This window comes from Hemiscyllium ocellatum, chromosome 18, assembly GCF_020745735.1.
Source record: "Hemiscyllium ocellatum isolate sHemOce1 chromosome 18, sHemOce1.pat.X.cur, whole genome shotgun sequence".
Taxonomy (NCBI): Eukaryota; Metazoa; Chordata; class Chondrichthyes; order Orectolobiformes; family Hemiscylliidae; genus Hemiscyllium; species Hemiscyllium ocellatum.
The window spans coordinates 29,946,351-29,959,522 of NC_083418.1; the positions used below are offsets into that span (position 1 = coordinate 29,946,351).

Below are 13,172 nucleotides of genomic sequence, written 5' to 3' on the forward strand. Positions count from 1 at the left end.
GATTCAGAGATGCTAACACCATTGAATGTCACACAGACAGTGTTCAGGTAGTCTCTTATTGGAGACAGTCAATGCCTGGCACTTGGTGGTGTGAATATTACTTACCGTTGTTGTGGTTCTGTTCGCCGAGCTGGAAGTTTTTGCTACAAACGTTTCATTCCCTGGCTAGGGAACATCATCAGTGCTATTGGAGCCTCCTGTGAAGCGCTGCTTTGATGTTTCTTCCGGTATTTATAGTGGTTTGTTCTTGCCGCTTCCGGGTGTCAGTTTCAGCTGTAGTAGTTTGTATGTGGGGTCCAGGTCGATGTGTCTGTTGATGGATGTTCTTGCCGCTTCCGGGTGTCAGTTTCAGCTGTAGTGTTTTGTATATGGGGTCCAGGTCCATGTGTCTGTTAATGGAGTTTGTGGATGAATGCCATGCCTCTAGGACATGCCTCCTAGAGGCATGGCATTCATCCACAAACTCCATTAACAGACACATGGACCTGGACCCCATATACAAACCACTACAGCTGAAACTGACACCCGGAAGCAGCAAGAACAAACCACTATAAATACCGGAAGAAACATCAAAGCAGCGCTTCACAGGAGGCTCCAATAGCACTGATGATGTTCCCTAGGCAGGGAACGAAACGTTTGCAGCAAAAACTTCCAGCTCGGCGAACAGAACCACAACAACGGACACCCGAGCTACAAATTTTCAATCAGACTTTAAATATTACTTACCATTTGCCTGCCAAGCCTGGATTTTGTCCAGGTCTTGTTTCATTTGAACCGGTACCTGAGGAGTCATGAATAATGCTGAACATTGTGCAATCAGTGGCAAACATCTCCATTTCTCACCTTATTATGGAGGGAAGATCATTGATGAAGCAGCTGACGACGGTTCGGCCTAGGACACTATCCTGAGAAACACCTGGAGCTGAGATGACTGATATCCAACAATGATAATCATCTTCCTTTGCACCAGGTATAACTCCAACCAACGGACAGTTTGCCCCCCCCCCGATACCCATTCATTCCAGTTTTGCTATGGCTCGTCGATGCTCAAACTCAGTCAAATGCAGTCTTGATGTCAAATGCTGTCACTCTGGCCTTCATCACTCCATTGTTCCAGTGACTCTCACCTCCTGTCCCTTCCCCATATTCTTCAAATCATAAATCCCTTGTGTGGAAACAAACCATTAGGTCCACACTGACCCTCCAGGGTGTAATCCACCCAGATCCATTCCCCTACTGCTCTACATTTAACCCTGACTAATGCTCCCACCTGATTGTGGGAAGAAACCCACGCAGACATGGGGAGAATGTGCAAACCCTAAACAGATAGTTGCTAGAGGCCTGGAATCGAACCTAGGTCCCTGGCGCTGTGAAGCAGCACTGTTAACCACTGAGCCACTAGTGACCCTCTTCTGTTGACCCTTCTCAGTGTTCCAGTAATCCACGCCTGTCTCTCGTTACTATTGCTACAAGCAATTCTCCTGGTTCCCAATATTCCAGAGACCAGTCGCCAGCCCTCCAGCATACCATACTCCAGCATCACCACTGGATACAATACCACTCATCCCTTTTAGCCCCGCCCCCTCTTACCTGGCTCTTTTGCTATCGTGTCCTGAGCCGGTGCACAAGTGGCGGGTGCATGTCGGGAGTTGTAGTCCTTATTACGTCCGATCCTCGTTCATTCAAGCTTTGGGATGCATCAGCCAGGACTACAATCCCAGCGTGTGGAGCCCTGGAACCTGGAATCAGCGCACCTGCTCCAGTCGGCTCGAGCGATCGCAGCAGCGAGGAAGCGGCAGCAATTAATTCCTGTTGATGAATTCCCAGAAAAATAACATTTAAAATGCATATCTAGTGCTGGGGGAAACCGAAACCAATGTAAAAAAAAATGTCGGTTGGATTTTAATTGTTGGATTGGAGCAGGCTGTTAAACTCTTTGATACCTACGTTTTAACCGAACTGTTTGTTATTGCGTTCTTTAACGTTTGAGTTTTGATGTAATTGGAAGAAGTTGCTGAGGTTTAAATGAAGACTCAATATGAACTGGTAGTCTGTGCTCATTACCTGATACTTGCTGAATAGTGTGTGATACTTTGGAATGCCCAGGATATAAGTTTGGACATTGCAGTGAACCTGTGCGTTATTTTCTCCTACATACCCACCTGCGTTTGTAATCCGTCCCGTGGTACGTATTGTACAGCGAAAAACAACAATAACAATCTTCAAAGAGCGCCGATATAATGTGGAAGAGCCAGCAATTTCTGTGGGTTCGAACTTTCTGTACCGCACTGACTCTCTGTGTACTGAGTAGAGTTGGAACTGCTGAAGAAAATGATCTGAAGACAGGGGGAACCTCAAAGCCAGGTAAGATCAGTTGGTATCAACATTAAATAGGCCGCATCAATCTATTATTTGTTTCTGGACTTTCATTGTCAATATAATTTGTCCTATGAGTAGAATGTATATTTCTGAGAATGCAGATTTGGTAGACAATGTGTGAGTAAGAAACTGTTGGTATTCTTAATCTAATGTTTACAGATCAAAAACAACTTGTGTGTGTATATTGTGTTTTTGGTGTAACATGAAATTCCAAGGTTTAACCGTAAGAAGTAAATGAGAGGTCAGTAAAAGTGATCAACAGTAATGACCAAAAGTTGAGTTGCAATTAGATTTTTGGAATGATAGAGAAGGAGAGGAAAAGGGTCACGAATTGCTCAAATTGGTTTAATCAGCTACTCTTTTGACTCAAAACATGAATGTTTTTCCATCCGGTTAAAAGGACTTGCGTTCTGAAACTATATAAATACAGTTTAAAACATGATTAAGATCAGTCTTGAGAATAGGAGGGTGCACTTTTAGGTATGTGAGCATTTATCTTAAATGTGAAATTACTGCAGTTATTTTAGGTCAAATAGAGTTTAAGAGCTGTCACTAATGTTTCAAAGACTTTCCCTGAATTGGCCACCACCTTTGTAGAGAGCTGATGCCTCTGACCTTTACTGCAATGCTTAAAGCAAACCTACCTGTGAGACAGGTGTTGTTCAGATGGTACAATATAGATAATATCATGCCAAAACCCATCTATTACACACAATAGATGGCCATATAAATAAAGTACTAGGAGGTTGTTCGATTTTGTGGAACTTTATACCTGCAAAACTATGCACCTTCAAGAGAAAAGAGGAGAACATAGAAAAAAAAGTGAAACTTTGAGATCAAAGATCGATAAAATGTAATAAAACCAGAAATATTGGAAATTTGCAGGCGGTCTGACAGCATCTGTAAAAACAGAAACAGCATTAATTTTCCAGCACGATAACCTTTCATCAGAACTGGAAGACATTCAAGTTTTGAAGAAAGATGATTGACATGAAATGTTTAACTGTTTTCTTCTCTTTATAGATGTTGTCTGACCTGTTCAGAGTTTATGATGGTTTTTGGCTTATACTGCAGCAATAGTCAGATTGCAAGTGTTAATGTTGTAGTTGGATTATTTTAACTGCAAAGTTTAAGAGAAATCACACAACAGCACTGTTCCTGTTTGTTGCTGCACTTTTATCCAGTTGAAAAGACTGAACTAGATTCCTAGCTTGAGTGAATTGCATCCCAAAATATTATTACAAGAATGTTGCCAGTCAATTGGGGAGCAGTTGCTGAGGGAGAGGAGGGAGGTGCTTGAAGGTTACAGGCCCAAATGATAATACTGGTCAGCTTGTAGTATTGTGTGACCCCATTTAAGATGCGTTGTATTTCAGAAATTGTTCTTTTTTAAATATTCAATATCCCTATTGATAATGGATTTTCTTCTCATTATGAGATTCAGTGCAAATAATCTGTTCTGCTGGCCCTGGAGAGACTTCCTAAGGGGACACTCAACCTGCTGGACAAGTACACAATTGTTCGGGAACTTGCATTTTGTGTCTGACTCTCAGAACCATGGGAACAATGTTACATAGTTTCGGTTCACCTGCATGCCCTTAGGCAGTTCTCCCATGCCGCACCTTCAATTGTTTTATTTTCCCACCTCTATCTGTCATTTCAGGAAATCTATCTATTTTAGGTCGAGAAGAGTCTGTGAGACATATGAGCAGTGGGAGAGGAGCTTGAAATGCTGAGCTGTATCATGTGAGCATGAGTCAGAAACTGGCAGATACAGCAGTATTTACACAACACCTGCTGCTCAGTTGAATTTATACTGTGTGGCTCCAGGTAGTGGAAAGGTACAAAGTGCCTGTGTACAGAATGACAGGTTTGACTGACTTAGATGTTAACCCTTACGCCACTACACTGAAAGCACTTGGAGTCATTGAGATATACAGCACGGAAACAGACCCTTGGTCCAACTCTATGCTGACCAGATATCCTAAATTAGTCTAGTACCATTTGCCAACACTTGGCATAGATCCCTCTAAACCTTTCCTATTCATATACCCATCCAGATGTCATTTAAATGTTTTAATTGTACCAGCCTCCTACACCTCCTCACGCATCACCTTCTGTGTGTAAAAGCTGCTCCTTAGATCCATTTTTAAATTTTCCCCCTCTCATGTAAACCTATGTTCTCTAGTTCTATACTACCCCCCCTCCACCCCTGCAACCATGAGAAATGATCTTATCTATTAGCTTCACCCATGCCCCTCATGATTTTATAAACCTCTTCTTCCTCCTTTTGACTTTTTGTTCTCTTCCTTTATCCTCAGAATAAATATATGGTGGATATTTGCCTGCAATATTGTAGAAATGTTTGCACTTGTAGATTACTACAGTTTTGCAGACTTTTCATGTTCTATGATATGTAGCAATTGTTTATTACCAACTATTCAATCTGTCAGTCCCCTGTTAGGTTTTAATTAAAGAATACGCCTGTCATTAGGCTAACACATTCTCTGGAGACAAAACCAGAAATCGCTGGAAAAACTCAGTCTGGCAGGATCTGTACAGAGAAAACATATTTAACATTTCTGATGCAGTATCCCTAATTGAGGACAGATTGTAGTTAGGAAAAGATTGTAGCTGAAGATGGGTGGGGTCGTCTCATCCTTTTTGATCAATTAATTTTTAATTTAATTTTTAAATTTTGTTTCCAACAAAAGTTTTTAAAATTCATTCTTCTCTACTTATTTTTCATTATTTGGAAAAACAACTTGACTTTGTCAGAACAAATTACAGTGGATTTTATTATAAAAATACAAGTGCATAGAGTTAGTAATTGTTTTGTTTATGGCATGGGTTAGTCAGTAGTTAAGATGTTGGAATTTTTGGGAATGTGCTTTGACTGACACGATCATCTTGAAATCAGCTAAGACATTAAGGTTAAAAAGGGAGATAGGTGGAGTCAGTGCTTTAGAAACTGAATTTGTTGTGGGATGTAAAAACAATGATTTGATATTCCTAATATTTAAGAGGAGGAGTACTGTTCTCTTGAATATTTGTGGTGATTTTAGAGATGAATGCACTCTGCTCTCCTGCATATTCAGATTGAAATATTGGAGTTCTTATGTAGTGGCAAAAACTTGGATTTCTTATCACAAACATTGAAAGAAAGAATGCCTTGAGTTGATTATGTGAAGATTTGGGTATCTGGCACAAAACTGGAATCCAGTGTAATTAGCTGTCTCATACACTCAGCTGTTGTCTTCAAAATTCTTCAAGCGCAGTTTGTGCTCCATTTGGAGCTCTGGCATGCCTGGTGTTGTCTGGCTACTCCATGGCTTTGACATGGCAGGAGCAGCATGTTGCACAAGTCCACCTGGGTGAGTTAACAGAATGCAAATGAGATGAATGACTGAAAGTTTAGTTGGATAAAGCTGGTGAGGTGTTTTATGTAATAGATCAAATCTGGTTGCAGTTGAATTGTGTTTCAGGCAACTGTAAAAGAATTTATAAAACCTGAGGCAAAGACATTACTTTCATTTTGTAATATATATCAACAGATTTCTCATGTATTGATGCCGATCGCTTCTATGACCATTATGTCTGGACAAAGCAGGAGCAGGAACATTATTTATTTTGTCCACTGAGCAAGGAACTGCTGCAGCGGATACCATCTGCCTCAGAATTCACTGTTGAGTGGATCAAGAACTGCCTTCCTTTTAATATTAACCAGAGTTCACATATAACTAACAGCACCTATCCAAATGGAACTGCATTTCTCACATTCCATACCCTCCACAACTCTGATGCTGGGAATTATACTTGCGTAGTCAGCTTGAACAGACAGAGATTTCACTCCTTCACTATGCAACTCCGTATAGAAGGTAAGGAATTAGCAACTCAATGTTGTAAATTGTTTATAAAATCAAAAGGATCAAATAAAATTTTATGTTTAGCAGCACCTGATTTGGAAGAGCATTGGTTTGAATGGGTAGTTGGAGGATGAATAGTCAGAACACCAGTTTGGAGAGATGAAAGCAACTTCCTATATTTCATCCTTCAGTCTTTTGAGAGGTCTACTGCAAAGAAATGCAGGTTTGTAAATGTTAGAGAAAAATATGATATTTTATAGGATTTTTTTTTGGTAGCATAAAGTATTGAAGTCTCTATGTCCATGCATTGCTTATGATGTGAATGGCAGTCATAAGTGCGTGCCAGATACATAAGTGCCTGAATGGGATAGTTGATAACGGGCTTGGAAAAAATATTGTGTGAATCCATTGAGACTGAAACATGGGCCAGAAACACTAAGAATGATGTTGATGTTCAGTAACGAAGAAGCAGGCACTCAATACAATGCATATGCCCTCCATCCCCCACTCTCCTCAATGCTGCGTTAACTTGGTGTTATTACTGTAAAGCGGTCTTTCTTGGTTTATTTTTCTGCCTGGTTGATGCTCTGTAACTACAAAGTTGAAAACAAAAATAACTAAGAATTTAAGAAGTTATTATGAAGAGCTTGAGATTTCAGGCTAACCACATCAAATAACTTGCTCTGAAAACAGCCTGTATTCTGACAATTGTGACAAATTTCATCTCAGCAGCTGAGACAATGCATGACGTTCTGAAAAAAATACAATATAAAATAGGATATATGACATTTTTACATGTTGTTTTGTTTTTTTAAAAAAAGCACTCTAGAATCCATGTTCAGATCAACATCTTAGCTAAAAACTTAAGTTTTTCCTTGGGCCATACCCTACGTGTTTCCCAAGTTTCATTGAAATTCATCTATTAATTTTGAGATCTATGGCACATAAATATTACCTCTACCTTCGTTCACTGGTGGACATAGTCATGCACAGAGCTGACCTTGTGGCAGACTACGTTTACATTCTACTGTTATGAGTCCAGCATTAGATTTATGTCCTACTGTAGACATCACAGAACACATCTGGATTTCACTGTTCAGACCACAGAATTTCATGGAATTATCCATTAAAACTTGAACTAAAGGATGCTCTTGTGCATGTATTTCATTTAATCAGATATAGTGCCTTCAACAAGGCCTGGTAGCTAGTAGCAAACTACTACTGATTTGATTTATTTATTGTCACATGTACTGACATACAGTGAAAAGCTTTGTTTACAAGTAATACAAGGAGATCATAGTAAGCAAGGATATACAGATTGAAAAGACTTGGACAGAGGCATACAGGTTACATTTCACAGGACGTATGTTAGGGAAGATCAGCATTATTTAAGGCTAGAGAGTTCATTCCAGTCTAATAGCAGCTGGGAAAAAGCTGTTCCTGGGTTTGTAGACTGAGAGCTGATCCTGTTGGCACATGGCATGTAAACATGTCCTGCTCCCCAAATGTAGGAATACTCAACAAGAAGCCGTTGTAATTTCCCTGCATGGGCTGTGTGTGGTCTTGCAAACATTCCGGCAATTTTTTCCATCCCTTCTCCAAGCAGCATACTGACTGCATTGTGTTTAGATCCATGTAAATAGTTGGTTTAAAGTCTGAAAAAAGATCAGGCTCACTGAAACTAATGTGAGGTTCCTCCTCCTCCTTGATATCCAATGATTTCAACTGGAAAGTATGGACCTCAAATGAGGCAGAAATCAACTTAGTTGTGATGTCCACTCATGATAAATAACGCACACTATCCTGATGTCAAATGCAATGAGTATCCATTTGAATAATGTGCATCAAAATGACTCCTGGGCATAGTTCAATCATTCGGTGGAAAGAACAAAGGCTCCATAAGAAATTTAACTCTGTCCTGACACAGTAAGCATGGCTGAACTTGAGGAGTGGGTTTTTATACAAAACAAATTACATTACCATTGATGTGACCTTCAAACAAATCCTTATTGATATCCTTTGGAGTAATGTTGCATTTCTTAAAGATGCAACAATCGTTTTTTTTTTATCAGAGATGCTGGATTCAACCTTCTCATTCCTGTTTCAGTTCACTGAGCCTGGATATGTTATGTGAAGTTGTCACTGATTAACTGTGCAAGATTCCACATGCTTCAGCTCCACATTTCCTGTTGTCCTCGGCACTTGAATACTAGGAGAATACAATCACCTTGAAATATCAGGTTACTAGTGTACTCTTGTTCACCTGAAAACCTTGTTGACTTTTTGCCTTGCGCTGAGAGTCAACATCAGTCTCAGGAGTTAAAAAATAGCACAGTTAATAATGTGGAGACAATGACCTTACAATAATTTTATTAATGAGTTGGGAATTGCTATTATTCTGCAGAATCAATTATTTTATTTGTTTTGTCTCTTCACACTGCTGCTAGTCTTTCATCCATTCCCCCCAACAAGGTAGTGATGTCATGGTATTGTCATTGGACGAGTAACCAAAAACCTCAGTAATACGCTAGGAACTAAGGTTTGAATCACATTACAGCAGATTCTGGAATTGAAAATCAAGCAATGTAGAATTTAAAGTCTAACAATCATCATGAAACAATTATCAATTGTCTTAAAAACCCATTTGCTTCACTAATGGCCTCGAAGGCAGAAATCTGATGGCCTTCTATGGGCATGTAACTTCAGACCCACCACAATTTGGTTGACTCTTAAATGTCCTCTGCAAATGACCTAGCAAGCCACTTAGTTATATCGAACCACAACAAATTCTCAAAGCAATGTAAAAGAACTACCAGTCATCAGCCTTGACACTGGAAACTACAATGGAAAACTTGGTCCAGTTGATCCTGCAAAGTTCCTTTTCCTTTTTCCTAATATCTGGGGTCTTGTGCTAAAATTGGATGAGTTTTCTCACAGATTAGTCAGGCCAAAGCCTGACCTAATCGTACTGTCAGAATTATAACTTACAGACAACGTTCCATACATCTCCATCACCATTCTTCGGTATATCCTGTCAGATCCAGCAGAGGTGGAGGCACAGTGGTATACAGAAGGGAGAGGGTTGCTCTAGGAAGTATCTACATTGACTCCAGATCTCTTGACATTACATGGCATCAAGTCAAACATGGACCTATTAGGTGAGTTAGACATGTTAAAAATCCCACACCGGTTTCTGAGGATGGAGTAGTGGGATGGGTCCAGGTGAGATGCTGTTCAGAGGATTGGTGCAGTTTTGATGGGGCCAAATGGCCTCTTTCTGCACAGTAGGGATTCTATTATTCTACTTCATAGGTTCAATGACAAGGAAACCTGCTTCTATTACCATTTGCCATGCCTTCTCATCTGATAAATCAGCACTCCACCGTGTTGAACACTATTTGGAGGAAGCACTAAAAGTGCTTGTATTCTTGTGGGGTCCTAAATGTCCAATACCGAGAGTGACTCAGCAGCATCCCTACTGTCCAAGCTGGCAGACTCCTGAAGGACAAAGATACTTGACTGGATCTGTGACAGGTGGTGAAGGAACTGGGAAAGCAGGAAAAACAAACTTGACCTCATCCTTACCAAACTATTTGTTGAAAATGCAGTTGTCTAGTCCAGTATAGTATTGATAGGAGTGAACACTGTGCAATCCTCTGGAGATGAAGCCTTGTCTTCAAATTGAGGACACCCTCCATTGTGTTGTGTGGTGCTGCTATAGGGCTAAATGTGAAGGGTGATGGATCTTAAATAGATCCAGTATCTCGATTGAGCAATTGTGAGGTGCTGAAGCCATCGGTAGCAGCAGAATTGTACTTAAGCACAATCTGCAAACTCATGGGCTGGATCAAGTGAGACTCTGGGTCTGGGCTTTTTACTTCCCTTCTGGAGGTGTGAGGAGCCAGACATAGATGGGAGCTGCTGCTGAGTAACCATCCAGTAGAGGGTTTTGCTCACTCCTATTTGTGAAGTGTACGATATTGTATGATTTAGTATCAGTTATACCTGTCCAGACCTCTTTAATAAATTACCTATATGTCTACCTAGGGCTTTCTGGTCCTGTACATCTTTTAGAGTTGTAACCTTTATTTTAGATTTGTCTTTATGTTCTTCGAGCCAGAATGCATCATCTATCCCAATTCTCTTCATTGAACTTCATTTTAGTGTCCATTTTAGTGTTGTTCAATATCCTTTGAAGTTCTACACTGTCCTCCACACAGTTTACAATTCTTCCAACTTTTATGTCATCCGCAAACTTTGAAATTGTTATCTGCACGTTGAGATCTAGATAACTTATGTATATCAGGAAAAGCAAGGATTCCAATAACGACTCCTGGGGACTTGCATTTCAAACCATATTCCAGCCCAAAAATGTAACCATTAACTGTTGTTTTCTGTCCTATCCTTCAGCCAGTCTGGTATTCATATTGCTGCTGCTCCTTTTATTCCATAACCAATGTATTTTCCTTAGAAGTTAGTTGTGTGGCACTCAATCAAATTCCTTTTGGATATCCTTGTGCACCACATCAATGGCTTTCACCTCATTAACTTTCTCTGTTACTTCTTCAAAAAACCTCCAGAAGGTTATTAGACATAATTTTTTCTTAATTCCATGCTGACTCTTCAATATCAATCTACATTTTTCCATGTAATTATTAATTCTATTCCCACCAATTGTTTCCAGAAGTTTCCGCTGAACTTTAACTAATTAGGCTATAATTGCTGGGCTGATCTTTACAAACCTTTAAAATAAGGGTATCCCTTTGCAATTTTTGCAATTCTCCAATCCTTTGTCACCCACCCCAAATCCCAGGAGACTGGAAGATAATTGCCAGTGCCTCTGCAATTCCTCCTCTCTCTCTCTATTTTCAGTATAATTAGATGCATCTCATGCAGTCCCAACACCTTGTCCTCTTTAAATACTGACAGTCTATTCAATGTCTCCTCTATCAAATTTAAACCCCTGCAGGAGCTGAGTTTCCTCCTCAATCATGATGGCCTGGACAACACCTGCCTTGTTGGTAAAGGCAGCTAGGTGGAGTCATACCTCGAACAAAAGAAGATTATTTTACTGCCCTTAAATGGGCTTTGCACGAAAATTAATCAATTTGAAAACATCACTGAGTTACTGGGGGGGGGGGGAGAGAGGTTGGTGGGGATGTGCAGTTGTATATAAGAGCATTTCTGAATTTTTTTTTAAAAAAAAGAATGTTGTGGTGGTTGGACATTCATCATCTCAGCCCCATGATAGCTCTGTGGGAGGTCCTCAAGGTGGTGTTCTAGGCTCAACCATGTTCAGTTGCTTCATCAATGACCTTCTGTCCATCATAAAGTCAGAAGTAATGTTATTCACCAATTGATTGCACAGTGTTTGGCACTATCCACATCTCTACAGATGCCGAAGCATCCTTTGTCCAAATGTAGCAAGACCTGGATATTATCCAGGTTTGGGCTGACAAGGAGCATTTGAACCACACAAGTTCGAAGCAGCGAACATCCCCAACTGGGGAGAAATTGACCGTCGTCCATTGACTTTCAGTTGTGTTACCACTGCTGAATCTTTGAGTATCAACATGTTAAAAGGTATCATTAGTTAGTTCAATTTCAAGTTAATCATATAAATACTGTAACTAGAAAAGCATGTCAGAGGCTTGGAGTCCTCTTATGAATAACTCACTTCCTGTCCACTATTTACAAGGCAGAAGTCAGGACTGTGAAGTACTTTCCCTTACCTAGATGAGTGTAGCAACTGTCAAGAAACTGGCACCATCCAATAAATGTTGGCCCAAAAAGTGCAGCCCACTTCTCCTGACTGAATAATAAAAGTATTCAAGTTGCCAGACCAAATATTTGACCTTGGAAAATTTTATGTCTGAACCACATACCCTCATCTAACATCTACACAATCACTTTCTAGCCACAGCACTGTATAATAAGTAGGAGCAGGAGACCAGTTTGGTATCTCTTCTCCCTTCCATATCTCAGGAATAGTCATGTCAATCAGACAATGTAAAGTATTGCCTGACAAAATTTAACATAATGTGGATCAGGAGTTAAACTTCAAGTTTGCTTGATTGTCTTTGTTGTATTATTGACTACTATTGTACTGTGAAAATTGAGTGTGCTTTTTAGAAAAGAAGAGTGGGAATAAGTGAATCTCTCTTTTTCAAGATCACACTTTTTTTTAGGTTGTTCTACCATGTAGTTCATGTTTAAACTGAATGTTAACAATTGAATCATTATACTTCCTTTAATTATTTAGCATAAACACACATGAGCTCGGGTGATAATCTATGTAGCACTTAGGGCTGCAGGTAAATTAGCTAGGAAATATACATGCAGAAAATGAAGAGAACCGTTAAATTGATTCTTTGTGCAAAAATGGCAGAAGTACAGATTTTATTTTTGTTCATTATTTTTCATTTGTTAGTTAATTTTTTTGTGCTTGATGGTAAATCATAAGGCTGTTCCTGGCTTGGCTGCATGCTAGCCCACGGAAGTGCCTGTCCTCTTCCTATAAAAGACATCATGCAGATCCCCCTCTTTTGTGAAAAGGTATTCTAAATCCCCACGATGAAGTAACGGCTTTTGTGCAGTAATGTGTTTTTGTCTTTGTTTAGATAGTCGCTGTACTGTAGCTCCCACATTCCTGTCTCCTTCTGGAAATCAGACTTACTTTCTGCCTGTTGGCTTTTGGATGGTGTTGAATTGTACAGTGAAGCTACTCTATGACCAGAAGTTCAACTGGTGTGACTCAAACATCGAGTGGAGTAAAGATGGACATGTGATCATGAACAGTAGTAAATACATCTCCACTGAGGAGACCAGGTAATAACTCTACCAATTTATAATTCCATCTTCAGCATAATATATGGAGTTAATGTGGCATTGTTGCTTAGGCCTTCCTGTCTCCCCACATTAATCATA

At 39.9% G+C, this 13,172-nt stretch overlaps 1 protein-coding gene across 1 annotated transcript in view; it reads left to right on the forward strand.

The window, feature by feature from the left end:
- The first annotated feature begins 1,798 nt into the window (after positions 1–1,798).
- sigirr (single immunoglobulin and toll-interleukin 1 receptor (TIR) domain) overlaps positions 1,799–13,172 on the forward strand; it is a 50,006-nt gene continuing 38,632 nt past the window's right edge. Inside the window, exons 1-3 of the mRNA XM_060838445.1 lie at positions 1,799–2,364; positions 5,934–6,257; positions 12,866–13,073. Coding sequence (XP_060694428.1) covers positions 2,241–2,364; positions 5,934–6,257; positions 12,866–13,073 — 656 coding nt within the window. The 5' untranslated portion in view covers positions 1,799–2,240. The remainder of the gene's footprint in view (positions 2,365–5,933; positions 6,258–12,865; positions 13,074–13,172) is intronic.